Source organism: Electrophorus electricus, chromosome 10, assembly GCF_041902795.1.
Source record: "Electrophorus electricus isolate QZ-2024a chromosome 10, ASM4190279v1, whole genome shotgun sequence".
Taxonomy (NCBI): Eukaryota; Metazoa; Chordata; class Actinopteri; order Gymnotiformes; family Gymnotidae; genus Electrophorus; species Electrophorus electricus.
This window is the reverse complement of record NC_137506.1, coordinates 24,761,373-24,788,536: the sequence shown is the minus strand read 5'-3', so window position 1 is coordinate 24,788,536 and position 27,164 is coordinate 24,761,373. Positions and strand designations below refer to the sequence as shown.

Below are 27,164 nucleotides of genomic sequence, written 5' to 3'. Positions count from 1 at the left end.
TCAAAACAAAACTACCGAGGTACAGGCGCATATGACTGGAGTGGTTGTGAATCCAAATTGGTAGCGTTAGTAACGTTAGCTGCCTTTAGTATCGCAACTAAAGCAGATAGCTAACATCACGATTCCAGAAACATCCCGAATCTACTAAAACTTGTATTTTAAGGTGTGTCTTTTTGGTCTTTTTACTTCTCGAATTAGCTATCCTGCTAGCAGTGGTGTCTAGCAACATAACACTAGAGATACTTTAGAGTTAGCTAGGTAGCTAGATGGATTGGTTAACAGCTAATCTAGTTAAGTTAGCTGAAATCAGGTTTATAGCTAGCTAGCTGTTTTGGAACCTTGAGATGTAGTCCCCTAGCTCAATATGAGTAGGTCATTTGCAATTTGCCTTTATTGTTAGGCAGTATAACCCTTTAGCTAATATGCTTGCCAGTTAGCGAGCTAGCATTATTCTATATATTTTCTTAGTCTTGTATGAAGCCAGTTAGCAAGCTAGGATAAAAACAAAAGTTATGGATTTATTTTTCGACTGGTCGGTATGCCACTGAATTCTAAAATCATGTTAACGGTTAACAGTGCGTTATATTTTCATATATATTCTTATATTTTAAGCTCTCCATGATTCATCTGAATTAGATTTTTTTTAAAACCATACTATAATGTCGGCTAAGTTAACATTAACCTGTTACTTACATTTGTGGGTCTTGTATTCAAATATATATAAACGTTGTACCTATTTAAATCACATTCTTGCTCACACGAAAGTGTAATGCAAGTGACATTTTAGAGAGGCAGATGCTAGACTGAACACGAGGGGTTGGAGGTCTGTTTCTGTGCGCTCTGATATATACAAGCTGACTCTACTGTTCTTCCCAACAGAAGGCGGCTTGTGACACACAGACGTCTTGGTATTGATATCCAGCAGCATGAAGTTAGTTGAGCTGAGGAATAGCACCATAAAGTCAATGCAAACAGGTGAAGAAACAAAGAATAACTGAATAATTTTCAGCTCTTTAAAGCTCACAATCTGTGTCAAAGGCTAGAGATTTCCTTTTTTCATACACCATACAACAGCACATTTTTTTGATGTGTCAGAATTGTTCATTTTTCCGAACTTGGTTAACAGAAGTGAAAAAACATCATAATCCAACTTTACAAATAAGCGCTTACTGAAGATCTGCTTCAGAAATTCACTGCTGGAGTTAATGCAGCTCTTACATAACAGTATTGTTATGTTATTGTCACTGGTCTTGTGAAATATGGATGAGTTTATGCAGCAGGTCATGAGACTGGTTGATAGTTAACAGGTCTGAGCACTATTTTGTTTCTCAGGAGTGTGAGACAAGCAAAGGAGAACAAAACCAAGAAAAGATGGTTGCTCTGTATGTTTTACTCTTTGGCCAGATCTGTGTGGCTTCGTGTGTGCTGCCTATTGGAAGCCAGCCTGAGCAAGTGCACTTATCTTATCCAGGTGAGAGCAAAATCTTAGTACTTTAGTGTATGCATGATGGAGACTTCCATTTCTTGAGTTTTCCAGCTAGTGAAAACTGATTAGTCATTCCACAGGACACGTGGGATATTTCAGATATAATTTACCTAGTACAAATCAGTCTTAAGGCTGGAAAGATGGAAGTCTACAAGTTATTTTTGGGTTTTGTAATTCAAGTTAATAGCCATTTGTCTTTCCACTCAAGTTATGAGAAAACATTTGACCAAAGCTGCAGTAGTTACTTTTCATGATGTGGTTCATATACTGTTAATACATTTCACATTTACATTTAGTAATTTTGCTACTACTGTTATCCAGAGCAGCCTAGAAAACTGTAGTTGACACAATAAATACTTTTCTTACCGGCAGGCCTTCAGTCTGCTATATAACAAGTATGCTTGCCAGAAAACACTGCTTTCTCTCTTTCACTGCTTTCTCAAATTCTTGATTGATTATTTTAAAACAAGTATATAGTTTAAAGGTTTGTCAAGTCACTTTTACTTTCACTATCACTGTTTTAATAATATTCTTTTGTGGCTGGAAATGGAAAGCCTCTTAGACTTTTGAAAAAACAAAAGGTTTGCCTATGTTACCAAGCTGTGTGATATAAGTATGAACAGTTGTGTACTGTGGGTAATGTAGTCCAACCCCCACCATGCAGGTGTGAAGGGTTCAATGGTGATCACTTGGACAACCTTAAATGCGACTGAGAGCATTGTGGAATATGGTCTATGGGGTGGAAAGCTCTTTACTCAGTCTGCCAGGGGAAACTGCACCACGTTTGTAGATGGAGGGTCAGAGAAGAGGAAAATATACATTCACAGGGTCACCCTGTCTGAGCTGATACCTGGCTTTACATATGGTAAGCCTATTCTAAGCCTATTCTGTTTAAAGCTAAATTGGACAAGTGGCAAAAGGTGTCTGATATCCAGACTGTGGTTATAAAGAGCTATGATGTGGCAACTACTTTTAAGATTTAAATAATTCATTTTAGACAAAATCACATTCATACTATACTTACTGGATGTCTAATTGTATGTTCATACTACACTTGCTGGATGTCTTGTTTGTGTGTGCACATGTGCATGCATGTTTGTTTATGGGTGTGCACATGTGTGTTTTACAGTCTATCACTGTGGCAGTGAAGCAGGCTGGAGTGATGTCCTATACTTTACTGCTCTAATTGAGAGCACAAGCTTTAGCCCTAAATTTGCTTTGTTTGGAGACATGGGCAATGAAAACCCTCAGTCACTTGCCAGGTTGCAAAAGGAGACCCAGGTCGGGATGTATGATGTCATCCTGCACATCGGTAAACCCTTTTACGTAGTTGTGCTCAATTCTGAACTTAAGTTTTCTTTTTATTAGTGCATCATTTTCCATCAGTGTTGACTAGCACCCTCAGTATAAAGGTCTCAAAGCAGGCAGTTGATGATGGTAACACCAACTTTTAAAACTGCTTTCATGATATCATATGTGCCATGGGTCACAGCACTATGAATTTTGTAGTACAAAATTCTCAAAGACAGAAGAAACAATTTTCCACACTGTTCAAGACATTAGGTGTTTAGGGCCTAAACAGTTTATTGGCGAGAGAGAGGAAATACTGTTTTTTTTGTTTATGATCAGTATATTAAAGGGACCTGTTGTGCTTTTCCATTTTTTCCTAATTTAGTCTTATATAGTTTTTTTGTGCATGTAAATGGTCTGCAAAGTGACAAAGCTCAAGTTACAAAGCCCAAAATACACATCAGTGAGTACCTGCAGAGTGAGTAGCCGCCTGAAATGCCTCATTGGAATTCCAGCCCTTTTCTTTTGTTACAAGATTATATAACATTGTAACCATCCTTATTGTCTACCCACTGGCAAGTTTTGCTAGAACAGAGTGGGTGAGCTGATCAGTCAATCTTTAATCAATCTGAGTGTTTTTCTCTGTGTTTTAATTTACAGGAGATTTTGCCTACGACATGCATGAGGTAAAGTTACTCTAAACCTTTTTCATGAATCTTGCAGTAATGTTGCTGCATATAAGAGGGTCAAACACCTTCCTGATGTGGACCATTTAAGATTTTTTTTGCTTATATAAACAAATACATTCAACGAGATCATCATTTGGATGCCTAAAAACATTAATGTGAAATAATTTCATATGGTGCTCAAAGGTGGTCCAAGCATGTTGTAATTTTGCAAAGCACTGCCTAGACTCCCATGATTGCAGTCTCACTCAAAAAATGTATTTTCATAACAGGCAGGTAATGAACTGAAAGTGGCAGGTAATATTTAGAAAGTAATCGTGGTCTGGAAGTAATGAATACAGAGAAAAAGGTTTTCTTTTTTTTTTTGTAATGGTAATATATTGCTGAGGAATGTTCTGATGATATGTTGGTTGGAAGGCTCCCATAAAATCAGCATCCAGTTGGATCACATGTTGTATAAACATTGTTTTTCATAGTCATACTTTGTCACATTTTTGAAAGTAAAACTCATTCTCCAAAGAATGCTGCTAACGCTTGTGTCATGATATCTGTATTTCCACTAAAGGCAGTAAAATTTGCCATGGGCGTGCAGATCAGATGACCGCAAAGGTCTGAACACCCCACTAGAAGCAGTTATATGAACAGCTCTGTTCCACTGTTCCCCTTGTCGGCCACCTAGTAAAACAGAAAACTAGCTGTCAGAAAACTCGTTAGGGCCCTGAAATTCAGTGACCCCCACCTGAGTCCACCCTGTTCAGTTTTTATCCCACAATTGCCTAACATTATATTTTTCTTAACGTCTGGTTCAGATTTCATCAAGGATTTTTTGTTGTTGTTGTTGTTTAATGGTAGATCATTTGGGTAAGTTGCCTGGAAAACTGATTTAACCTAATAGTGGCCCAGGCCTGCACTCAGCTTGCTTTCCGTCATTGCTGAGGTTTCTCAGTCAGACTTACTGACAGTTTGCCCTTCGCCATTTGCCATTTAGGAGCATTAAGCAGATTTATGGCTTATATGACATCATTAATGAATATTGCTATATTTAGGCTGTCAGCATTGCTTAACATACATTACATTTTTTGCCAGTTTGAAAGCACACTTGCCTTTCTTTCAGTTATAGTTTCAGTAATATATGAGCACAGAGTCTAGACTTTTGGCTCATTGTGATGTTATGTCTTCCTGTATGTGTTTGTGTGTGTGTCTGTGTCTGTGTGCATGCACGTCTGTTTCAGGATGAAGGCAGAATTGGAGATGAGTTTATGAAACAGATAGAGTCCATTGCAGCCTACGTGCCCTATATGACTTGCCCTGGTAATCATGAGTGGGCCTAGTAAGTATTCCAGATAACCCCTTTATGCTTATCAAGATGCATCTAGAATCCACTAAGGCCCTTGAAGACACTTGGTCCTATATCCAGATATTTTCATTAGCTGACTGAGTTCTTTTGGCTCTGCACCATTTCTGCAGCATTTCGCTTTTCAGCATTTTATGTTGTATTTAGAATTTGTGTTTAATATATTAATGTAAACTTGCTATATTAATATATCAATACTGCATACACATTTAGTTATGCAAAATGAATGCGCTTTTTTATTCAGTTATAGAGTTTCTTGTTGGTATTAATCTTCCCTTTTTTGAAGCTCTGATGCTTTTGTGTTGATGTGATGACATAGCTCCTGAAGCGCCTCATTCTTTGGCTAAACAGACGCTCTGCAGTCTAGACGATATCTGTTTTCGATCTGCCCGCGGCTCTTAGTGCTTGCCATGCCGTGCTACCGCCACATTCCTGTCGGCTCTGCTCTCAGTCGGTCCGCCATTAACTTCTTGGCTCGGTGTGCGTTCCGTAAACGGATGCAAAGTAGCCGGCTGAACTCGGACTCTTCTCATGAGCCGCGACTACTGTCTGGAAAAGGAGTACATTGGAGGAGGGAAAACTGTTTACCCAGCAGAGATTAAGGACATTTTGTGGAGGATTTTTCTAATTTTTAAATTTGAATGAATAATATTAGTTTCATAGCTTGGTCTAACTATAACGTAACCATTGTAAATACACATCTGAAGATGGCATACTTTTCCACTTCAAATGTAGTTTTTAAAAAAAATCAGGATAAACAATAGAAAGAGTTAAACTATTTTATAATTTCATTACCGCTTGTTAGAAATATTTGTCAGCACTGACAAATGGTTTTTATCTCAAACTAGCAAATTAGCTACATAGTTTGCTCCAGGAAGATGCTTGTGGTGCTCAGTGGACAGATAAACTTAAACCGTTAAGAGGAAGATATTGTGGATAACTAGGAATGCTTTGGGAATTATTATAGTAATTGACTGAGGAAAAAAATAGATAAGCAAACCTGAGGTAAACATTCCCCATAACTTCTCACGCTCAGGCTGGAGCAGTGAGGGAAATGTCCTGTGTTCAATTTTTGCCACTGTGCTGTGTTGTTTTGGATAGTTTTCTTACATCAGCAATGATGTGTTGGGTGTACTTTTAAGGAAGCCCGGGACACCGTAGTATATGCTAGCTCAGGCTACTCATCTATATAGTTTTTATTCATTTTATGTATTTTTTTTTAGTGTATGATTCATATAGGAATTCACTTGTATGGGCAGTGGTAGCTCAGTGGTTAAGGAATTTCACTTGTTGTCGGAAGGTTGCCCCACCACCACCAAGTTGCCACTGTTGGGCACCTGAGCAAGGCCCTTAACCCTCAATTGTGTAAACATCAGCATATATTTGTACTTTGCTTGTATAGAGTGTTAGTATCGGTAATAGTTTATTAGTAATACATTATACTGACCAACTAACAAGCAGGTACTCAAGCACTGTTGACTGTTTGGAGCATTTGAGGACTGCATTTATTAACCTAAACCAATGATATGTCCACTGTAACAGTGTTAGTACTAGCTAGTACTAGGTGTGCAGTTTTAAATACATTCACATTTATTACAGTAACTTGATCATCTTGTGAATGTCTGATCTTCCCTGTCCTAGCCACAAGAGAGAGCTATAAAGCTGATGATCCTCCTTCTTCGGTGCGTTTTCAAATGTTTTGTTAGGACTTGAAAGAATACCGTTAAATGAAAATTTTATGCATGTGGCTCCTGCTCTTTCTTTTCACATTAAGTTGCTCAGTCATAACCTTTTAGTCATATTATTTTTCCTTTATATATTTTCTTATTCCCATTTTATTGTCCTTTGAAAGCATATCCTAATTAAAGGAATTTAGTGTCTTGAAACTTAATCCTGTATTCACTAATAATTAGTGAGAACTCTGTGGATATTGTTTAGAAGTGTGTCCCACTGATCTAGCTTGTGCTTTGAAGTACAGGCTTACATGGTTATCTCCATCCTGTTTAGTTTTACACAGTGGATGCGAATGCTGTTTCTATGCCCTTCTTTGTCTTAGCTATAGTAGTAACTCTGAAATCCTCTGAAAACTATCTGAAATCCTATCACCCCTTAGGTCCTGTGCACAAAACCGCAAGAAAATGGCTCTGCCTGCTCCTTTACCTTTGACCCTTGACCTAACTGTAGTCAGTGGCCATGACCCTAAACTTGTTAGCTTGTTAATCACTGAATACCTGGGTTGACTTGGCAGCTTTGTGGTGATATTCCTTCTTTATTTATTGTAATAAATATTTATCTTACCACTGTACCTCACAAAGCCGGCCTTTACTTTTATGGCCAAAGGTGGGGGAGCGGGCAGTTACTGTATCTGCTAGAAAGCCATTCACGCTGTAGCACCAAAATATTTGATGGGCAGGTTGGCATGTCTTTAGCCAGGCCTAGGACATGAGTCGGCCACAGATGTTTAGCATAGAAACTTGAGGTGCTTGGAGCAGTTGATGGACGTGACAGTGACAGTAGCTCTGCTAATTTTTTCAGCAACTTCTCACACTACAGGAGCCGTTTCAACATGCCGGGCCAGACGGAGGGGTTGTGGTACAGGTAGGAACCATCATCCATACATCCAGCTGCTGCGTGGGTCTGCAGTGAATGCTCTTTATGCCAAGAAATGTGGTGGCAGTGATGCTGCTAGACTGCTGGCCTGCTAGCATGGCTTCCAGTTTAAAAGGAGCGTGTGCAGGAAAGGTTTCATCTGTCTTTGCTCCCATCTCATTGGCCAGGCTAAAATGGGAACATTGACTTGCTCACTTCTAGCACTCTCTTTAGTCTTTTTTTCAGTTGCTATTCGTCATAACGCAGCAGTAATTTCACTCTGCACGCTGCTGGCCATGTGACAGCCTACATGGTTTGTCTTGGTGGAGTACAAGAGCAACACATTCTTCTTCAATACTGCACTAATGAAAGTCATATCCGCAGACACATGGACTGCCTTGAGCAGTGGGCAGTCGTTGATTTTTCAGGTGGTGCAATGACATCTTTGATCTGCTTAGTCCATAGCGATCTCAGAGCAGGTTCATATTTAGAATATATACTGACTGTAGCTTAGCCTTTTCATTTTCCTTTTCAGTTTAGATTTTAATCAAAAGCCTAATGGCCTGTGCAGCTCAAACCGTCAGCTATGCTCTGAATCTTTCAGACGGCTCTGATCAAATCATAGGCCCTTTGTTAGTCAGAGCGCAGATTCAAAAGGAAAACAATATGATAACTCCCAACAACAATTCCCTTTTTGCCTCTGGTGACAGACAGTGTTAATGCATTACTATTTTTGAGAGCCTTACATCAAAACTTAAATACCCTTTGAAGCCCCCCTTCATTCTCTGAATTGAAATTTTAGAACAAAATAATATAACTGTAAATCAGCTTAACTCAAGACCCTTTATTTCTATGATCTGCCTGTGTTTATTGTCTTGTTTTAGGTTCACTGGGTGTATTTAGCATGTTCCTGATTTAACCAATAAATCCTTCGTAACTCAAATATTTTAGCCTAGCTGTGTTATAGTTTCACTCCTGAGGGGCTGGAGAGACTGTTGAGGTTTAGCTTTAATGACATGGGAACAGACAGTTTTCATCTGGTCTGTGGAACAGTCCCTCTTCAATAATTACCGAGGAAAAAAATGAGGACTGCTATCACCGTCAGAGCAGTGTGCCTGTTTGTATAAAGGGTGAGTTGCCTTCTGCCTGCTGTAACATTTGGAAAGCACTTGAGCATGTTTATGTCTGCACGTCTGCCTGCAGCTGGAACATTGGGTCAGCACACATCATCTCCTTCTCCACTGAGGTCTACTTCTACCTTGAGTATGGCCTGGACCTCCTCTTCAGGCAGTATGAGTGGCTGAAGGGGGACCTGGAGGTAGAGGTTTACACTGAAACACTGTATGTGGTCAGCCTGGACTTATTTTAGCTCATCTAGGAAACATTTTATTCATATACGATGGAGTTGTGATGCCTAATTTTGCTGAACCAAAAGTGTTGTTGATTTATATCTTTCTAATGTTATATCTTTCTAATGTTATATATTTTACCAGAATTTGTTAATCTGGTAATATCTTGCATTTATAAATAAAGTGTGCATGTGTGTGTAAAATATATATTTGGTATCTGAATGATACTCACTGAACTCACTGCTATGGCTCTGTTCTGATCAGGAAGCGAACAAACCAGAGAACAGGGCAGCGCGACCCTGGATCATCACCATGGCACACAGACCCATGTACTGCTCCAACAATGACCACGATGACTGCACCAAATTTGAAAGCTATGTAAGGGCCTTTCCTGAGCCTCGCGCCTAAACAACTGAATGCATTAGCCCAATAATTTACTAATGCTCGTACAAACAGGTCTCCTATGGCCTGTGTTGTCATGAGGAGAGCTGTATGGTTCTAAATCAAACATCTTTACAAGCAGTCTACTGTGCCATTAGTGAAACCAAAATACTTTGTTGCTCTTTGTCAGCATGGCACAGGATGCAAGTCCCAGGGCACCAATTCCATATACCCAAAGTTGTAAACATACAGGAAGATAACATTAATTTCAGGCTGTCTGTAGCATATACAGTATCTCACCCATTCCCTAACAGTATAACAGAGAGGGAAGGACAGGTGTCAGTAAAGGTCCCAAGTTTATCCCTTTGGCGCTAGCCCTGACCCTTCATTGCACACACTCGTCTTATGAAGTCATAAATCCCTGTTTGTAGTACTGTGTTACTACCTGTTGTGTCTCCTAAATGCACAGTTGTGAAAAAATAAATACTGCTGAAATAAATTGACTGGTTTTTCACTAGTGTACCAAGAACCCCAGTCTCTTTAATTACAGTCTAATTTCACAGCCACTTTTAAAGGAATAATAAGTTGATGTAAACTGGCTGTTTATTACTCTTTGGGGGAAATGCTAGGTCCTGCAGCTTCTCAGGAGGCTTTCTTGTGTTTCATAAAGGAAGCCTATTATGAAGATTTGCACTGTGCTCCATTTGTGGACAGGTTTATTAGCCCCTACAAGCAACTCTTCAATCCTAAAGAAGCCTGACGTTCCACACTTTCTAGAACATCCACACAGCTATTTTAACCAGCACTTGCCTTTCTCTCTTAAACTGACCTTCCATTACATTTGGTTTAGCATACACTGTCATGCATATATTTTGTTCCAATTCAGCAATAAAGTCTGTGGTGTCTGTTGATAGTGCTGAAAGATTATGATTCACCCCCTTCCCTCTTTTCAGGTACGACTTGGACGCAACGACACCGATCCACCAGCCCCTGGCCTGGAGGACCTCTTCTATCGCCAAGGTATCCCTTTAATCATGCTTTTCATCGTGACAGGCCACACACACATATAATGACAATCAAAAATATTTTCCCATCTCTTGAAACACTGCGGGGAACTTCACTTCTTAGGACAAACTTAATGTGAGGCACTTAGCATTCAGCTAACCACACTGTTACTGATTACCTCATAGAGTAGACCTCAAGGGCTTCAGGAGATGTGAGCTGACATGTAGAACTTGAGCACACCACTGTTCATTTAAAGGAGCAAACTGATACACTCAAAGCTTGAGGCCATTCTGCTGTGGTAAAACCACAGCAGCAGCACCCCTCCCCAGCCTCCATGACTGGCTAAGAGTGCATGAGCTCAGGCCTCACGTGCTCTGGGGATCAACTTAAATGTTTATTTACAGATGAAGGCAGGCCTGTTTGGCCAAGCAAATGGAAAGAGAAATCCCGGTCCACATAGATCAGGGATTTAATCTATCACTGAGCATTTTGGGAGTTCCACTGAAATATGGTAATGTGTCTCATAATATTGGGGTGAAGCCTCACAGCCATAATGGATGTGGTTTGATTGAATAATGAGGTATAAGAATAGGGGAGTCAATTATATCCTGTCTTTGTTTTTGTGTTTTTTGATACTTGGTTGTGCAAAATGTGTTTTAAATGCTAAAGGTGCAGTAATGTGTGGTTTGGGTGTATATGTCATTGTAGGCGTGGACTTGGAGTTTTGGGCACATGAGCACACCTATGAGAGGCTGTGGCCTGTGTACAATTACAAGGTTTGTGTATTTAGAATTCCACAATGAGACGTACCGCATGCTATGAGACTGTAAATTAGTTGTCACATTAATGAGCATTTTGCTACTACACAAGGCAAGAATGAGTCTTAATGATATCTTCCAACCACAACTCTGTGTAATATTTTAAAAGAGCTTCCATAATTACCCATAATTTCAGTTTTTATTGCTCTGTAATAGTGTGTTCTCTGTTGTGGCTTGTTTGTCTCAGGTGTTTAATGGGAGCACTGAGGAACCATACATGAACCCCAGAGCACCCGTGCATATTATCACTGGCTCCGCTGTAAGTGAGACCTGTTTAATCAGATGTGTAGCTGCTTTAATCTACATTTATTTACATTACCACATTTGCAAGATTTCAATTAAAATTAATTCCTGTATTACCCAAAGCAGAAAACCTCATACTGTGCTTACATACTGAGTTTACCCATGTCTTATAGTTTTTTTCCCTTTATTTGCAGCATGAAATGGGAAAATGTTCAAAATACTTACTTATTTTTTGCATACTTGCTTAATATGCAACAAGTTAAACATCACTGGCTAATAGTCTATATTCTGCAGAGCAATGTGAATTTATAATAATTTATTGATCTAATTAGTTACATTTCCTTCAAACAAAAACAAGTTTGAGGAATACTCATCACCTAGTTTGGGTTACGAGAATTCCTTTCTGTTTACTGTTATAATCAGTACATAAGATCTCACCTGTGAAAGCCTGAAACAAAAATAACACTAGCAAACTGCTAGCACTTTCCATGGACCACATGATGCATTGAAGCCAGTGGTTTGTCTTTGTCAGGGCTGTCGGGAAAAGCATGATGGCTTTATTCCGAAGCCAAGAGAGTGGAGTGCATTTAGAAGTACAGATTATGGCTACACCCGCATGCACCTCATCAACTCCACACACATCTACCTGGAGCAGGTGTCCGACGACCAGGTAACAAACCCACTCATTTCCTGGGCTGTATTTAAGATAATGCTACAATTCCAAATGCTTAATAGAAAATACATCTGTGCCTAGAGAAATAACACAACAAATCCCATTTGGTCCTAATATATCTGGTTTTATGTGCTGTGTGTAGCAGTAGATTCTAAATGACTACAGCATCCCTTTTATATCTGCTTTATGGAAAGCTTTTTAAAATGTAATTGTCTATGGATTACAGAGGATATTATTACCATATTGTCATTTAATATAATGAGTAGTTTTTTCAGTGTATATAAATAGTGTGTATTGTTAAGTTAAGGAATAAAGTACTTTCCAAGGCTCCATTTAACAAAACATTTACTCTATTCCTAGTCTGGCAAAGTAATAGACAGCCTCCTGCTAATAAAGGATGTTCACGGACCAGAGGCCTGGCTCTGAATCCTTCATCAGCTTTGAGAAGGTGACTAGAAGCTTACAGAAACCACTTTTCTTCAGGATCCTGCACTCTAAAACCACACTTTAATACCTTAGAGCCACAGCCTTTAGCGGATGAGCAAGCGGACACTTTCATGCACTTTATGCAAAACAAACGGTAAAGCTGGTTGAGCATGAGGAGTGCATGTGAGCATGCATGTGTTTCAAAGTGGAGGCTGGCATGCCGATTTGGAGCCCTTTCTGGCCACATAGCGAGTGTGCACTTCTTGGTAAGCACCTGGTTAAAGAACATGAGATGTCTTTAACTGAATCAGGATTGTTTTAAATTAAGGATATAAATCACTGCAAAAATATTAGGCCTGATATCTCTCTTGGAATGAAAAATTATTATTTTAAATTATTATTAGAGGATCAGCTCCAAAAATGAATACACCAGTGAATATATGATTAGAAAATATATGTGTGTGTGTGTGTGTGTGTGTGTGTGTGTGTGTGTGTGTGTGTGTGTGTGTGTGTGTGTGTGTGTGTTAATTACAAATTCATACAATTTATTAACCTATCATTTTGTTGGATCTCACTGATTAAACTCAACAGGGACATTTGATACTGTCTGCAATTTGTATAATTTCTTATACGATTCTGTCTCGGGAGTACTGAATGTTGCTACTTTTATAACTTGAGAATTAAGCTCAATAAATCCTCCTTTTTCATTGCCTTTCAAGGGATAGACCATTTATTATACTCTCAAGGTAATACAATGCTTTCTTTGAGCAAAAAAAATCCCAAACTTGCATTGTACCTTGGCTATATAAAATAATTGATCTGAACTGTCAGTCCTATATAAAAAAACATGACTGGTGGATGAAGTACCTTCTTGAGCTTTTATAGGCAGCCAGCGCAGAAGCTAGGTTATGTAACACTCATATTTGTGGTTAGTGAAGACCTGCAGAATAAGCCAGCAGTGTGCTCGAGGCAGCAGCGTCCAAGTAGCTGGCTGAGTTGCTGCCAGGCTGCTCATTTCTAATGAACATGTGCTGCTCAAGATGCTGACGTGGCTATGGTCCAATTAGGCAGGAAGGCAGACTAGGCCTTACTGGGTTTTGCCTTTTGGCTGATGTGCTGGCAGATATAGCAAAATTCCAAGTTATTTTCCAAAATAATAATAAAAAAAAAAACCACCAGACTTTCTGCACATTTTCATTTTGTTTCGGTGAGAAATGTGCTGAAGTATAATGTGGCAAGCATTATCTTCCATGAACCGCAGGGCACATAAGACATTCAGAACAGTTTTCAGCAACTCTAATGCAGTTAATACAGTGACACAATGTTTTCTAACAGTTGACCTAATAACGAACAGAACACATAATTTTATAGTCGCCTGGGACTACTGCTTTGATTTAATTTGCTTGCTGTGGGCAATGAGTCATTGTTTTCCACTGCAGTATAGCATGTGAACCACAGTGTGTAAACAAGCACAGGGAAGCACAGAAAACTGACTGTACAGCCAGAATATCAATCAAATATGTAAATGATGATTTTATGCTAAATGTATGCTAATACGTTACGATTGCTAATCAAAACAACTCAAGGATGTTGCTGAACTTACTAAGCCTAACCCTAGAACAGGATGCAGTTTTATGCCCTGTGAAAGCTTGCATATGGGTTAATCTATACTGCAAGCTGCTGCCATTGGATATTACAGCTGACATTTTACTGCAATTAAAAATTACATTACTCAAAATATAGTGCTTCATTGCTTTTGCAGTCATCTGAAGCACCCAGGAGTTACTTCAGATGTCTATGTCCACTGAGCAGGCTCCTGTAATGCTTGTTTCCTGTTTGTTTCCGGTGCCCTGTGCCAACATTCTGCAGTTTACCTTCCTACTCTGTTTCATTCCAAATACTGTGTTCTGGAGTACCCAGCCATGACACCAGCCGCCACTTTCTAATTGCCCTGTAAAGAGCAATGAAGAGCCTGTAAATTTTAAACATTTTAAAAGAATGACTTGATTCTGATATGCAACGTGCATCATTCAAGGACAGCAAGAACATAACGTAGCACCCTCCTTTTCTTAGGTTACTGTTCTGCAGAAAAAAACAATGTTGATAAATATACACAATGTACAGACACCACCACCATTTTTCTTGTGCTGTTTCATGATTGAAAGGTACAGAAAACCCGAGGCCAAACTATATCCACTGATTGCAGAGGCAGGCCCTGCTGTTTGGCTGTGGCCTATTAACAGCTAACCCACGTGTTGTTATTGTTGTAATACTATCTCTACTTGGGTGAGTGTAGCACTGCCAAATTCTTGCCCTTTTACCCTTTCACGTTTTTGGGATTGTTATCATAAATTTCTGATATTCCACTGCATGCTTTTGTGGACTACATAGTGAAAAAGGCTGGGATGGGGGTAAATTTGACCACTTCAAATTTAATACGCATGTGCTCATGTCAAATGCTGTTTTGAACATTGTGGTTGGTAATTCTGCACTTTAAAGATTAGGCTTTTTTTTGTTTGTTTGTTTTTTTACTAAATATTTGTCAGGAGTCAACAAAAAAAACTACTAAATCTCAGGGTTTAAAGATGTTTTTGAAATGTGAAAAAGGAATAATGAGGTTAAAAAATACCTGATCAAAGTGAAAATCACTTTAGTAGATTAATGCAAGTCTAGCAGATGAGTGATACAGTAACCCATTATTTGCTTATTTAATAAGTGAGTGACTATGAAAATCAATCTATTCTGTTGGACTGTGCTGTTGCTAGTTATAGAGAACTTGTGAATATTAGAACTTTCACTCAGCTGTACCCTCAAGAAATAATGTTCTTGGTTCATTAGTAATATAAAATGTCATCTACCCAGACTGCCAAAGTACTATGGTGCTACCAGAGGCATTTTACCTACAGAAATAGTCATACAGATCATCTCAAATCGTTGGCTTTGTTTTTATCTGTTATACAAAAGGCAAAGCAGCACTTTCAATGGAAAACATGATATTCCACTGTCCTTTGTCATGAATGAGCTTGAGGCTCATTAGAATCATTAGATCCATGGTAGTTAAAAAGAAGCTTTTGAGTGGCTCTCCAGAAGCATGGACCTATAATGAATTCTGTTTCTGTTATCTGTTCTAGTACACACACAACCTTCAGCTGGGTCAAACTTCCACTTGCAGTAGCTGGATGATTGTTTTTGTTGTCCCCAGCTGTCCCAGCCAAAGGAACAGACAAGGATAACAAAAATAGGTTCAAAGTGGAGTGGATCTGACAGTGACTGACTTGCTTCTTTTGGCACACAGAATAAGGAGAGACCACAAGTGTTCAGTGAGAGTACATTTGTTAGTTGGTAGAATATTTCCTGATTGCTTTGTCACCTATGTTTTTCCCCTTTTTTTGGTTGTCATGTAGCATAGCAGAGTGGTCATCACATCCTCCCTAACTTCATTCCCATGAATCTGCAAGAATGACAGGACAGCTGGGTAATGTTTACATCTGACTGTTAACGTTCAAATTCAGAAGTTTCTTCCTCTTTTAAGGAAAATTTGCATTTGCACTGAAATTGACCTAGAGTTTTACATATGGCATATGGCATTACATATGGTCCAGTACTCTGTATGTCAAGATGAGATTTCTTAAACATTTTTCTTGTGTAAAACCAAACCTAAAGCAGAAATGAAGCAAATAGTTCACATGTGGAGGCTAATAAGTATTGGGTGGTGTAAGACTGACTAAAACTAGGACTACCTTAAAAGAGGACTACCTTAAAAGAGTCAGCAATTGTGAATGGTCTTGCAAAAACCAACATGTCGAGCAGGCAGAATAGATGTTAAGAGTGCGAGCTGTGTCTCTGCAGTACAGCACACTGCGGTGAGCTGGTTGTGTTATTTTAACTCTCTGGTGTTCCCTCAGCCCAAAACAAGCACTGGGTGGTATTACCACTATCCCCACCTCCCGCAAGTGATGAAAACTAAGGCGAGCTTGACAGTTGCCTCCAAGCCATTCCATAAACCAGCTCGACGGAGCCCAGATGGCCTGCGGTCGCTACATCCACCCTGCAAGCCAACACGCTGCCTTCAACCACAGTGCCATTTCTCTGGAGGGAGCTTTCCACTGGCCCACTACAAAGAGCCTCTGCTGCTTGCAGACATTCTCGCCGTGGAGCTCCATTTAATGACCATCCAGGAATGCAGTATCAACAGGAGGACTCAGCACGGTGTCTTTGAATACTACTGACAGGGCAAATGTTGAAAGTCTACAGTATACTAATAGGAATAAAACAGTGATGGCAGTGTGTTTCAAAATTTTCACAAAATTGAAAAAACATTACAAACATTTTCTCCTGCTGACATGTGATGGTGCATGGAGAAGTGGATATTCTGTAGTAGGAACTAGGTATGGTAAATTGAGAGGAAATGGAGAAAACATTTTTAACTGTGCAAATTGTGGGAATTTTAATTTTTAAAAATTCATTTTGATCCATATTGAAAATAGTTTTTAACATAACCTCTCATAAACTTCTAAATAATTTCTCTTTTTGAGTGAATTCAGAGGTGTCACCACTTAATTAAAAGGAAATTTGAGGCATGAAATACACTGGACTATGGTCAAAATATAAACACCTAAGACTCACCTCTCCCTGGCTGAAATCTTTGTTGTTCAATGTTCATTTGAACATTAAATAGCCCTGTCTAAATTTTGATGGACTATCCAATGAATTCCAATATCTGTCTGTTTACGTACTGTCTTGGCTTTCCAACCTGCTTTGACAATGTAATGTCTTCTTGTCACTACAGTTTTCCTGAAAGACTGGAGTCAAGCAGTGTTTGGTTATTCCCCTGCACTAATACACGTACTAAAGCCTTGTAATTAACTGCAGACTTGAATAAGGAGTATTTGACCAACTAGAGGGCAGTATTTCTAAAGAATGCTTTTTAAAAATAAGTTCTGGCAGTGGATGCGTTCGCCTGTGACCTCCTCACCCATGAGCTGATGTCTGGTGAGCATCAGTCAAATACACGATGTGCACTGAGATTCTTATTTTGGACTCAAGAATAACTTTTTCTCCCTCCCTCTTTTCAGGGGAGCTGCATTGGTAAAGGAACCTTGCTCACCAGGAGGCTAGGCTACACCTTGAACCTTCAAGTATGAATCTGCAGGATCACAGTCAGAAAGAGGGAAACATTTCTTCTACTAGGCATCAACTAAGGAGTCACTATTGGTATGCCACACTTATGAACCAAGAAGGTTCAGTGTTGTTTCAAACAAATGGACATGTAATAGCAAGCCTGCAGTGCTAGGACATGGGCTCATTGTATAGTATTTTATGTAGTGTAGGTTGTGACAGATAGTCATAGTCATGCCCTTTTGTTGAATGAATGTGTTGTAGGGAAGTTTTTAGTAGTGTTGGATGATTACATTACATTCATCGCCTGGAATGGTGAACACTGAAGTTACACAGCCTGCTTGAATGTGTGGGTACTTTAGTCAAATAACTACAGTATGTGCCATAAACAGCATGTACATACCAATATCATACCAAATATGTTGATTAGTTGTTTACTTGAAATTCTAATGAAGACCATTAATAAAAGACAATAACATTTGCTACAGGAGGCTTAGCAGTGAAAATAAGATAATTTTGATATTTAACTGCATTCTCTCTCTGTCCAACCGGTTACTTGTATAATGAATAGCTTGATAATTTTGTGTGTACACTTTTTAGATGCAACTTTAAAGAAGTATGTAACCTAAATTAGAAATCAAATCTTAAATTTCAACCTGCATATGAAGTAAAGATCAACATGCAACATGCAGCATTCAGGTCCATGTTGATTATTGTGATTATTGTATCTTTTTGTTGGTTTTTGTACTTGTATAAAACTAGTATAGAAGCTGAACTGTGCTTCAGACATCACTGTGTCTTATGGAAAGATCCCACAGTAAGAGATCCTTTTTTCTGCCTAATGGAAATCACACCGACCCCCACTAAACCTAGGTCCTGGCGGTGCTTGGTGAAGTAACTCGCCGTTTTTCGCAGAACATGAGATGTGGTAACCGCGATCAATGCTGGACTCAGCCCTGTTTTTCGTCTCCTCCTGGCAGGCTCTTGAGAGTGCTCAATTAAATGGCGCTGGACACCTAAACCATCGAGGGTAAAGCTGAAACCTGGAGTGCCACACACAATGGGGCCGTTGATATATCGGTACTCCACTGAGCGAGTGAGCAAGCCGATTTCCTCGACAGACCAGCAGGGCACGAGTGAGGAAACAGCTGTCCACACAAGTTTCCAATGTAAGTCTTTCTGTTACTTGCCATTAGGCTCATTTCATTCACCATTAGAAAACTACAGTAAGGCTTACGTAGTCGCCTCACCCGTGTCAGGACGATTTTGGCAGAAATCCCATGTGTTCTGTTGTGAAGGTTGGGAGTCCAAAAAGCAAAGTAAAAGCTTTTGGGTATGCCATTTGCAGAGCAATACAGCTGCATGATTAACTCATCCCAGATCACAGGAAATAAAGAAATGTGGTGGGTAAAACCACACGCTGCTGGTGCCCAGAGGGTTCGGATAGCAGGAATTTCAGTCCTTCATTCTCGAGATGATTGTGATTGGATCTAGATGTTGGAAGTATGTGACTGTGTGTAGCATAAAGCAGCACACACACTGACACAGATATTTATGAGCCTCTTCTCCACACCCTGATCCTTTAAGAAATGGAGATCCTCTAGGGAGGTCACATACTCCTTGTGGTAAACCCCACATATAAGTCCTTCAGGACTTGAGCCTTCCTACAAATGTCAGGCAGAAGACTAACTATCCTACCCCAATTTCCTAAAAGTAATATATGCAGCACATTGGACTGTCAATCTAAAGCCTATGACTCAATCTATCAGAGATCCTCCTTTCCTATAACAGCTGATGCCAGTACCCATTCTTTTTTACAAGGTGTTTATAGTATAGACACAACAGTCAGAGCTGTTGAAAAATGCCATCCTGTACTGCACTTATACTAAATTATGTTAAACTGTGTCACGTTAGGTATACTTAGTTTCCAAAAAAGATGAGTTTTTCATTGTTATCAAACATAAAGGAGAGTCTCTGCTAAAAGAAAGTCTCTGCTTATGGCAAATATGCAGTAAAAAATCTTTATTTTTGCTATTCACTCCTCTGTGCCTGTCTATTTTTGTTTTCATAACATAGGGTTTCACAGAAGCTACATGGCTCCTTTATCTCCCCTAACAGTACAAAGATCCCTTTATGAGGAGGCTTTCTAAAGCACTGCAAGAATGGGATGCACAGGTTTCACATGTACCTGGATCCCATACTTCTTGCTTCCTTCCAGTAAGGAATCCGCTTCAAAAATATCCAGTGCCACATGTGCTTTCTCCATCACTGCATGCCCGGACGTGATAGGATGCTAGCCTCTTCTGTGCTATCATTATTGGCTACATAGAGAAATCAGGAGGTTGACGCATTCTCCCTGTTATTCACCAAGCCCAGAGATATAGGTTTTGTTATAAGTTATTTGGTTATTAGCATGTTGCCTGAAAAATAAACTGAAAAGCTACTGTGCCGGCTAATGACATAAGTCAATGTCTTTTTCTAGGCCTTGCTGGATAGATTTGACTATTACAGACCAACTAAATGAATGATGTGGTCATTTGTGTGCAGATTTGTTGTTAAAGTTCTTCCCATGCTGAATATGCTTATGCTCATTTTTGAGCATCTGTGTGTGTGTACAAGCATATGCCCAATGTTGCTGTGGTCCTATAAAACCATTAAATCCAACCAATGATTTATTGGTTGGTTACACTCCATGTAAAAATTGAATTTTTTTTGTGTGTGTGTAGGTCATAGCTGTAGCACACAAAAAGCAGTGTGAGCATAAAGGCAGACAGCAATAATGTTAGCTCTGGCTAATCACAAGCAGCAGCCGATGTCTGTGAGAAGTGTACGAGGTCCTCTAGGGCCACATGCATATGCCTAAATGATGCTCATTAAGTGCATGTCTCTAATATCAGCACAAATGTTTCCGCACACTGTGCTTATTTTGTCATTAGTGAAAAATGAACCAGCCTTGTGAACTTGAAATAAGTAGGAACCCAGAATTTGTTATATAGCCCTTGATTGTATCTATAATCTTTTAATATCAATAATCAGATAAATGCTACTTATGCCACCAGATGTTGCCCCGACATTGCATTTGTTTCGGCCATTAGGATGTTGCTGTGATAAAATAAGCATATGTTTGCCATTGATGTTTGGTTCACTTCCCCTATAGCAAGGCGTAAGAGCATTTTTTCCAGGGAGTGGAACAGATTGCAAACCATTGGCACGCGCTATCCTTAGTTCCCAATGGATTTACAGATGTCTCAGTGAAGAACGCTTGATTGGGGTTGCAGCACACTAGATTACGATCGCTGACAGCCGTGTAAGATGCGACGTCTGTAAGATGCCTCTGTGTGGTGGGTGACAGCTGTCGTGAACTGCCTCCACTCAGGAGTTAGGAATGTCTGTGTCTGTTTTGAAAATGCTTTTTAACTCTTGTTTATTGTTGGCAGGAGTCACTTCTTTTCATGTTTCAAGCCATCTATTGAATGCAGAAGAAAAATGTTTTATGTTGATTTTTTATAATGAACTTCAAAAAAGGGAAAGAACAAACATTTTGGCATTGGTGCAGTAAGTCAAAATATTTTTTCTGCTTCTTATTCAAGGTTTTTAGATCATAGATGAAAAAACGCAAGGCAAAAACAGAATGTGATTCCAATCTTGTGCATGTATTTTATTGTTTTGTAATCACAGAGCAGTTTGTGTCCAGACTCCCTATTTCAGGTGAGTATAAGTATCGGGAAAGTTTGCAGTTTAATTGGTTTGATGGTTTCGGCTACACTGACTGAGCCCATGACAGTCTTTAGCATCTACCCTCCAAGTCTTGAAACTCAGTAACTTAAAAGAACATGTTAAATGATGCCAATATACATACAATGCCCATGCATACAGGTGACAAAGGTACTTTTACCTTTTAATGAATAATAATAAAATGAATAACTCTGTTATCTTGTTTTAAAGTGACCAAAGTGAATATTAAAGCTTGAAATCTTATATTGTTTCTGTTGTCTTTAGCTTGTATTAATCTGGTCTTTGCTGATTTGTTGTTTACTGTGTTTTCCACTGCAAGTTTAGTTCCTGTGCAAGGTTGGTTGTCCTTTAATGAATGTAGTATGTCATTATTTGTCAGTATGTCATTATTTCTGTACTTTCACTATTTGCACTCTGGTCGGCAGCAAACCCTTCCCCACACCTCTCTAACCCATCAGTTCACTCTCAAGCAAACGCAACAGGGAACAGTAATAGATAAAGCTTTCCTCTCTTGTGCATAAAAAGATTCAGTAGAAATCTTTCGGAACTTGCCAACTTGCACTGGTAACTAGGTGTTCCCAAAAGAAACCTAAAACAAAACAAAAAAAAAGGTGAGGTAGTGTGAGAGATGTTGACTCTTCTATTTTAGAATATCAAAATGAAGGAGAATAAGCAGGCAGCCCATGTCTCTATACACATTTACTATATTAAACAAGAAAAGCCAGCAAAGCAGCACATTAAGTAACCTTTTAAAGATCCGGATTGCATGTATCAGAGGAACGAAATTTGACCAAATATACAGATTATCACACAAATCTTTTCTTCATACAGATGGTGGTCATATGCTCAGTATCACACTTTGGATTCCCCCCCCCCCCCATTCCTCAGTAAGTTGCTTAGCCCTGGGGCAGCTGCATAGGAGAGGGTCGGCACTAAGACTGCTCCGCCACCTCATCCTCTCCAAGGCCGGAGGGAGTAAGCCCAGTAAAAGGAGCCAAGGGCAAGAAATCCTGCCTGCGAGCAGGGCTCACCGAGGAGAAAGTGAAAGAAAGCCATAGAAGAGAAAAATATGCCTCTGCAAATCCAGGTCACTCCTGTTTGTAATTTAAGACTTCCCAGTCTGCATGCTGCTTAAGAAATGGGAAGCAGCCAGAGTCACGGGTGCCTGCCACACTGTCTCTCCTGCTCTCCTGCTGGGACTGCTGACAGTGAGTGACAGCACTAGAAGGGTCCTCTTCACATGACTTTCAAAATGGGACCAAAGTTCCTTTAGCTGTATGGAATTTGAACTCTGGTTGGAAATGTTAGCCAAAGTATGTTCTCCATGTCGGAAAGGATCTTACCAATAACTACAGCAGAATTTATAGTTACCACATGCATGTCTACATATAGTATAGTAATCATAAGCAAATTAATGCATTAAAGACTGTTGCTATGTATAGAAAAGGGACTGTAAGACCATGTTTAACCATCACTTTTTCTTTTTGCCTAATACGTTATTTCTCCCAAAACCTTGAGCAGTACTGAAGTGTCATGACAATCCAAAAAACTGTTTAGCCTAACCTTTTGGCTATGCTTCCAAATGAGATATTCCACGACTTACTCCAGGTTCTGGTTGTGTGAACATTTTTGTTGCATCTGTCCCTGTTAACGTCTGTGATTTGGAGACAACGTTGCTTGATGCCCATATACATGTGTCCAGCTACCCTTAGTTCCCTGCAGCATGACATAGAGTGGTCACATTATTAGGAAATGTCCCAATCCACTCTCCCTTGCTGCTCGAATATTGACTAATCATGACTAATTGCCACCTTGAACACTGGCCATGGGACAGTACATGTCCTGAGGAAGGATGTGAAGATGAAGCAAGAATTTGTTTCCTGATCAAAGTCCTGACAAAGAAAATTCATGGCAATATTGTGATTTTCATGTAAAAACCATTGTAACAACCATTAATATCAATAAGCTTATAAATAAAAACCTGATTAGGTAAAAAAAAAAAAAGTTAACTTAATGTTGGTATGTCAACATCATAGATGCAGAAACTGCCACTGTGCTAGCTCAAGAATCATCTGCATCACCCTCACAGGGTCTGCCAATGACAGATGGGACTGAAAAGCACCATATTAGTATGGATGTGGCTTGGCTAAGGTCATACACAAACAAAAAGAACTTCTACTGGCCTTGAGTGGATATCAGTAATCTAAGGGTCAGATTTTCTCCTTGAGCCTGGAAAATCTTGTAACAAGGCACATCTTGATATAGGCAAGGTTTTGATGATCTCAGGAATTGTTGCTTTTCAGAAGTCTTCTGCTGCCAATCTGCCAAACATTGCTAATGTTTGTTAGGATCAAAGTTACAAGAAGTGCAGTGACCATGCTTTTGTCGAGACAACTATTCTGAGCTATCCACAAGCATCCAATAGTAACAAGTTATATTTCATTACTTCTCTCATGATGTTGGTTTTAGCCATCCATTTAATGCAGTAAATTCTCAACTGACTACAACTTACACTATACTGTATTGTTTAATGTATCCGCTCCCTGTCTCTGTCACTCACTCTCCTTTTTTCCCTGTCATTCCCAGTCCATCATACCACAGCATGGGAAACTGTATTAGATCCAGTCAGAGAAAACAGATGGGCTTTTTGGCTTCATGCTTTGCCTGTGTTCAAAGCATCACCTCATGTCGACCCCAGTCAAGCCACACTGGACATCAGAAATGACCCGATGAAGGGCCGAGCTCTTCTCGTCCCTCATGAGGAATGGCAGGCCCCTCATGTAAAGCCATCTTTGTGTTTGCCAGATGTTGCTGATCATAAACTTCAGGCCTATGAAACAATGAAGTGTGAAGTTTAATCTGTCAACTGAGACAGCACTGATGGTGTCTTGAGTCATAAAGATTTTGCCATCACTGTCAATAGGAAAGAGTCTGGAGCTGTGCTATAGTTGGGTGGACCAAATACTAAATGTACATGAGTGTATACAGTTGCATCAAAGCGAATGTTCATGTGTGCAGTTATATCAAAGTGTTTTTTGTCATGCTTGTCTTGCTTTGAAAGGAAATCAGCCCAATTTAGTTAATAAGTGATTTATTAACAATTACAGTAAAGAACTAATGGAGACAAAATGTGTCCTAGCAGTACTAAATGGATTCACCAATTAAAGCCTGCACTGGTGCTTAAAAGCAATATTTAAATGTGATTTAATTATTTTACTGATCATAAATAATCCTTGGGATTATTTTACTGATTACAGTTTAAATGACATAATTTGTAGACTAATACAATCAGTGGGGAAAGCATGACGAAAATAAACTGAAGTATAAGTACTTTAGAGCAAATTAATTTAAATAGTTTTGTAAAGCTACCAGAGAAAGATTAAAAACTAATGTAGCCAATTTTCAAAATACTTCACAAAATACTTGACAAAGTAAAACAGAGAAAAAAATTCTATAAATGCAGACAAAAAAAAACACAAAAAAGGTCTGCCATTTTCAAAGAGATTTTAAATATCAAAACCTTAGAAAGAGTTACATTGTGACTTTAAAACTATGGAGGCTGAATTGTTGAGGGCCGATTTGCTCCATTCTTTTGTGGTATTCTGTGTGTGAGACACACACTGCCCAAAGGGATATGCTGCCCTTCCGTTCTGCACAGACATCTATAAAAGGAAGAGCCGGAAGTCACTGTGCTGTCATATGTGTGGGAAGGTCCATCCCACTGAGGTGTGAGAGATACGGCAGCTGAGAGGACCCAGCTGCTGAATCAGTGAGTCACTGCCTCGGGGGAGGAAACGCAGAGGGCTGTATTGCTTTCGCTCTCAACTGCCTTCCAAGTCTAACCAGTTATGAGGCTGCACTGGTCGCAGCTGAGACCTAGCCAGTCTGCTGGATGTCTGAAGTGAGTAGGACGTTCTCAATGTTGGGAAAATGTTTGAAAGACATGGGCACAAGGGGGGTGGAAAGTGTCCAGCTTGTGGCTATTATCTGATCAGATCAGTGACTCATAGTAAAACTAAGAAGCCTGATTTGGGTGTTATGCAAGAAAGGTCAATACCAATATTTTATTTGGTGAGGGAGTATAGGAAAGAATGCTATAGCTCAAAGTATCCATGGTAACAGGACAGATGTTATTAAATAAGGGTCTGCTTAACAGAAATCTTATGTGCAGTAGCCTGGTGCAGTTGCAGTGCAGTGTTCAGCTTTGACACATCACACAAATGCAGAATGCAGCCACAAGGTCAGATATGACAAATGTACCTATATAGATTCTGCAGAAATCCTCACTTAAGAAGCTATTTCTTCTCAACAATGTTACATTTGACAAACAACTGACAAACTCTGTCCTATTTGGATTAGATAGCTTTTATATTACTGCTCGGTGTCTGGAGGTCACTGTGACATTTATCACTGCGTGCAAAATATTACAACATGCAATTTCTTAGATTATATAGATGGGTATACACAGAATACTTTTCAACCTTACACTTTAGTTTTCAAATAAAATATGTGTATAACAAAAATATCCAAACATCAGAAATAACAGTTGAATTGATATCAGTATTAACACGTTTATCTAAAGTGTTCAACTAACATTTTCTTCTGTGGGCAATATTACAACTACAAAAAAATTACCCAATATAGAGAAGAATCTCTCACACTGAAATTGTACAAGTTCACTTTTTTAAACTAAGATGAAATCATGAGGAAAGTCTTCTACTTAAAAGCAGTGGAAAAATCACCACAAACATAGACCATGGTCAGCCACAGGTTTACACAGACTGAGAAGCTCCCAGTGCCAAATCTGAAGTCCTTATATGGTCACAAGCATCTGCACTTCTGGTGCATCCACACTGTGATAGGATAGCATAGAGAGGGGCAGGGACAGACATTCATTACGTAGCCAGTATGAGTCAAGTGGGATCTGGCTTGAACCTTGAACTTAGGATTTGTCGATAATGCTCCCTGGGAATGTCTGGAATGTATTGAGCCCATTTTGTCCCGTCTATTGCCATAGGAACAAGCTGCGGTTTGTCATGTAGTGGACTAAGAATTGGGCTTTGTTTGCCTAATAGAACACTCAGGCTCAAGGTTGGGAATGAGGGCTCCTAGGAGTGATGCTGGGCTAGTATTTTCAGAAATGATGTGCTGCTCTCCAGTCTGAGCCACACATGTTCACCCTAAAGCTACTCCTGAGAAGAGGAGGGGGGAAGGACTGGCCATGCTCATTGTCTTCTTTCCGAGCATCAGGCTACACAAATGGCCCAAAATCCATGTCTTTGGTTAACTATGGGTAGAACATTGCACATCCAGACATGCTCACACAAGCAAAGCAAAATAAATGAAACATGAATCAGGTCATTAGAAACTGATTTGAGGAAAAACCAAACAGGCTGTTCTTAATTATGTGACTTCATAGTCACATAATTATTTGTGGTTATTTGTGGTTTGATTTGTGGTTAATTACTTGGCCCTTGGTATCAGACACACAAGCATCCAAGAACCATTTCAGCCCATGTTGAACACAAATGCAGGTTGTACGATCACTAATCCAGGAGACTATTCAGTCTTTTGTGTGTACCAGTCATGGAATTAAAGATATAATATTTTGAAAGGCACACTCCATGTCTACTAAGGCTCTGTATCAATGCAAAGAGGTTGACATTAAATGTACCCATGCTGCTCATGAAACAAGCTGTCATAAGAAAACACATTAACAAATGCAGTGTACTGCCTGTATTGACCACTTAAAACAAAGAATGACATGTATTCAGTAGACTCTTTAGTCTGAGCCTTCCAGAAAGCTGCTGACCTCCTTCACTTGTCTGAAAAAAGTCTGTGTGTAAGAGAAATGAACTACATGCAAAATTACAGACAGTATAGTAGAAAATCTTCATGCTTTGTGGTTAAAAATTGTTATTGTATCATACTTCACTGATTACATGATTAGCACCCTTGGATTAATTACCATATATGTTATAGCAATAATTATATGGACAAAACCTCTATAA

The 27,164-nt window shown here is 39.4% G+C and overlaps 1 protein-coding gene across 8 annotated transcripts; it reads left to right on the top strand.

Moving 5' to 3' along the window:
- acp7 (acid phosphatase 7, tartrate resistant (putative)) lies at nt 1-26,547 on the top strand. Of its 8 annotated transcripts, none has more exons than XM_035533022.2 (18): nt 3-163; nt 880-975; nt 1,333-1,471; nt 2,151-2,351; nt 2,616-2,798; nt 3,162-3,254; nt 3,437-3,462; nt 4,695-4,792; nt 7,352-7,414; nt 8,609-8,723; nt 9,019-9,132; nt 10,089-10,155; nt 10,849-10,916; nt 11,146-11,217; nt 11,734-11,871; nt 12,235-12,322; nt 17,376-17,514; nt 18,399-26,547. In XM_035533022.2, the coding sequence occupies exons 3-16, from the start codon at nt 1,372-1,374 to the stop codon at nt 12,298-12,300; spliced, it is 1,404 nt and encodes a 467-aa protein (XP_035388915.1). In that variant the 5' UTR covers nt 3-163; nt 880-975; nt 1,333-1,371; the 3' UTR covers nt 12,301-12,322; nt 17,376-17,514; nt 18,399-26,547. The 8 variants fall into 8 exon arrangements, with proteins under 8 accessions (XP_035388918.1, XP_035388915.1, XP_081577808.1 ...); XM_081721682.1 differs by lacking the exons at nt 17,376-17,514; nt 18,399-26,547 and adding exons at nt 15,705-15,775; nt 16,206-16,999 and having other exon boundaries at nt 1,405-1,471; XM_035533020.2 differs by lacking the exons at nt 17,376-17,514; nt 18,399-26,547 and adding exons at nt 15,705-15,775; nt 16,206-16,999.
- Nucleotides 26,548-27,164: the final 617 nt, after the last annotated feature.

Coding starts and splice junctions, on each gene's coding strand:
- acp7 (XM_035533022.2), top strand. CDS start 1,372: ATGGTTGCTCTGTATGTTTTACTCTTTGGCCAGATCTGTGTGGCTTCG. Junction 10,917..11,145: donor GGCCTGTGTACAATTACAAG/GTTTGTGTATTT, acceptor TGTTTGTCTCAG/GTGTTTAATGGGAGCACTGA. Junction 11,872..12,234: donor AGCAGGTGTCCGACGACCAG/GTAACAAACCCA, acceptor CTCTATTCCTAG/TCTGGCAAAGTAATAGACAG.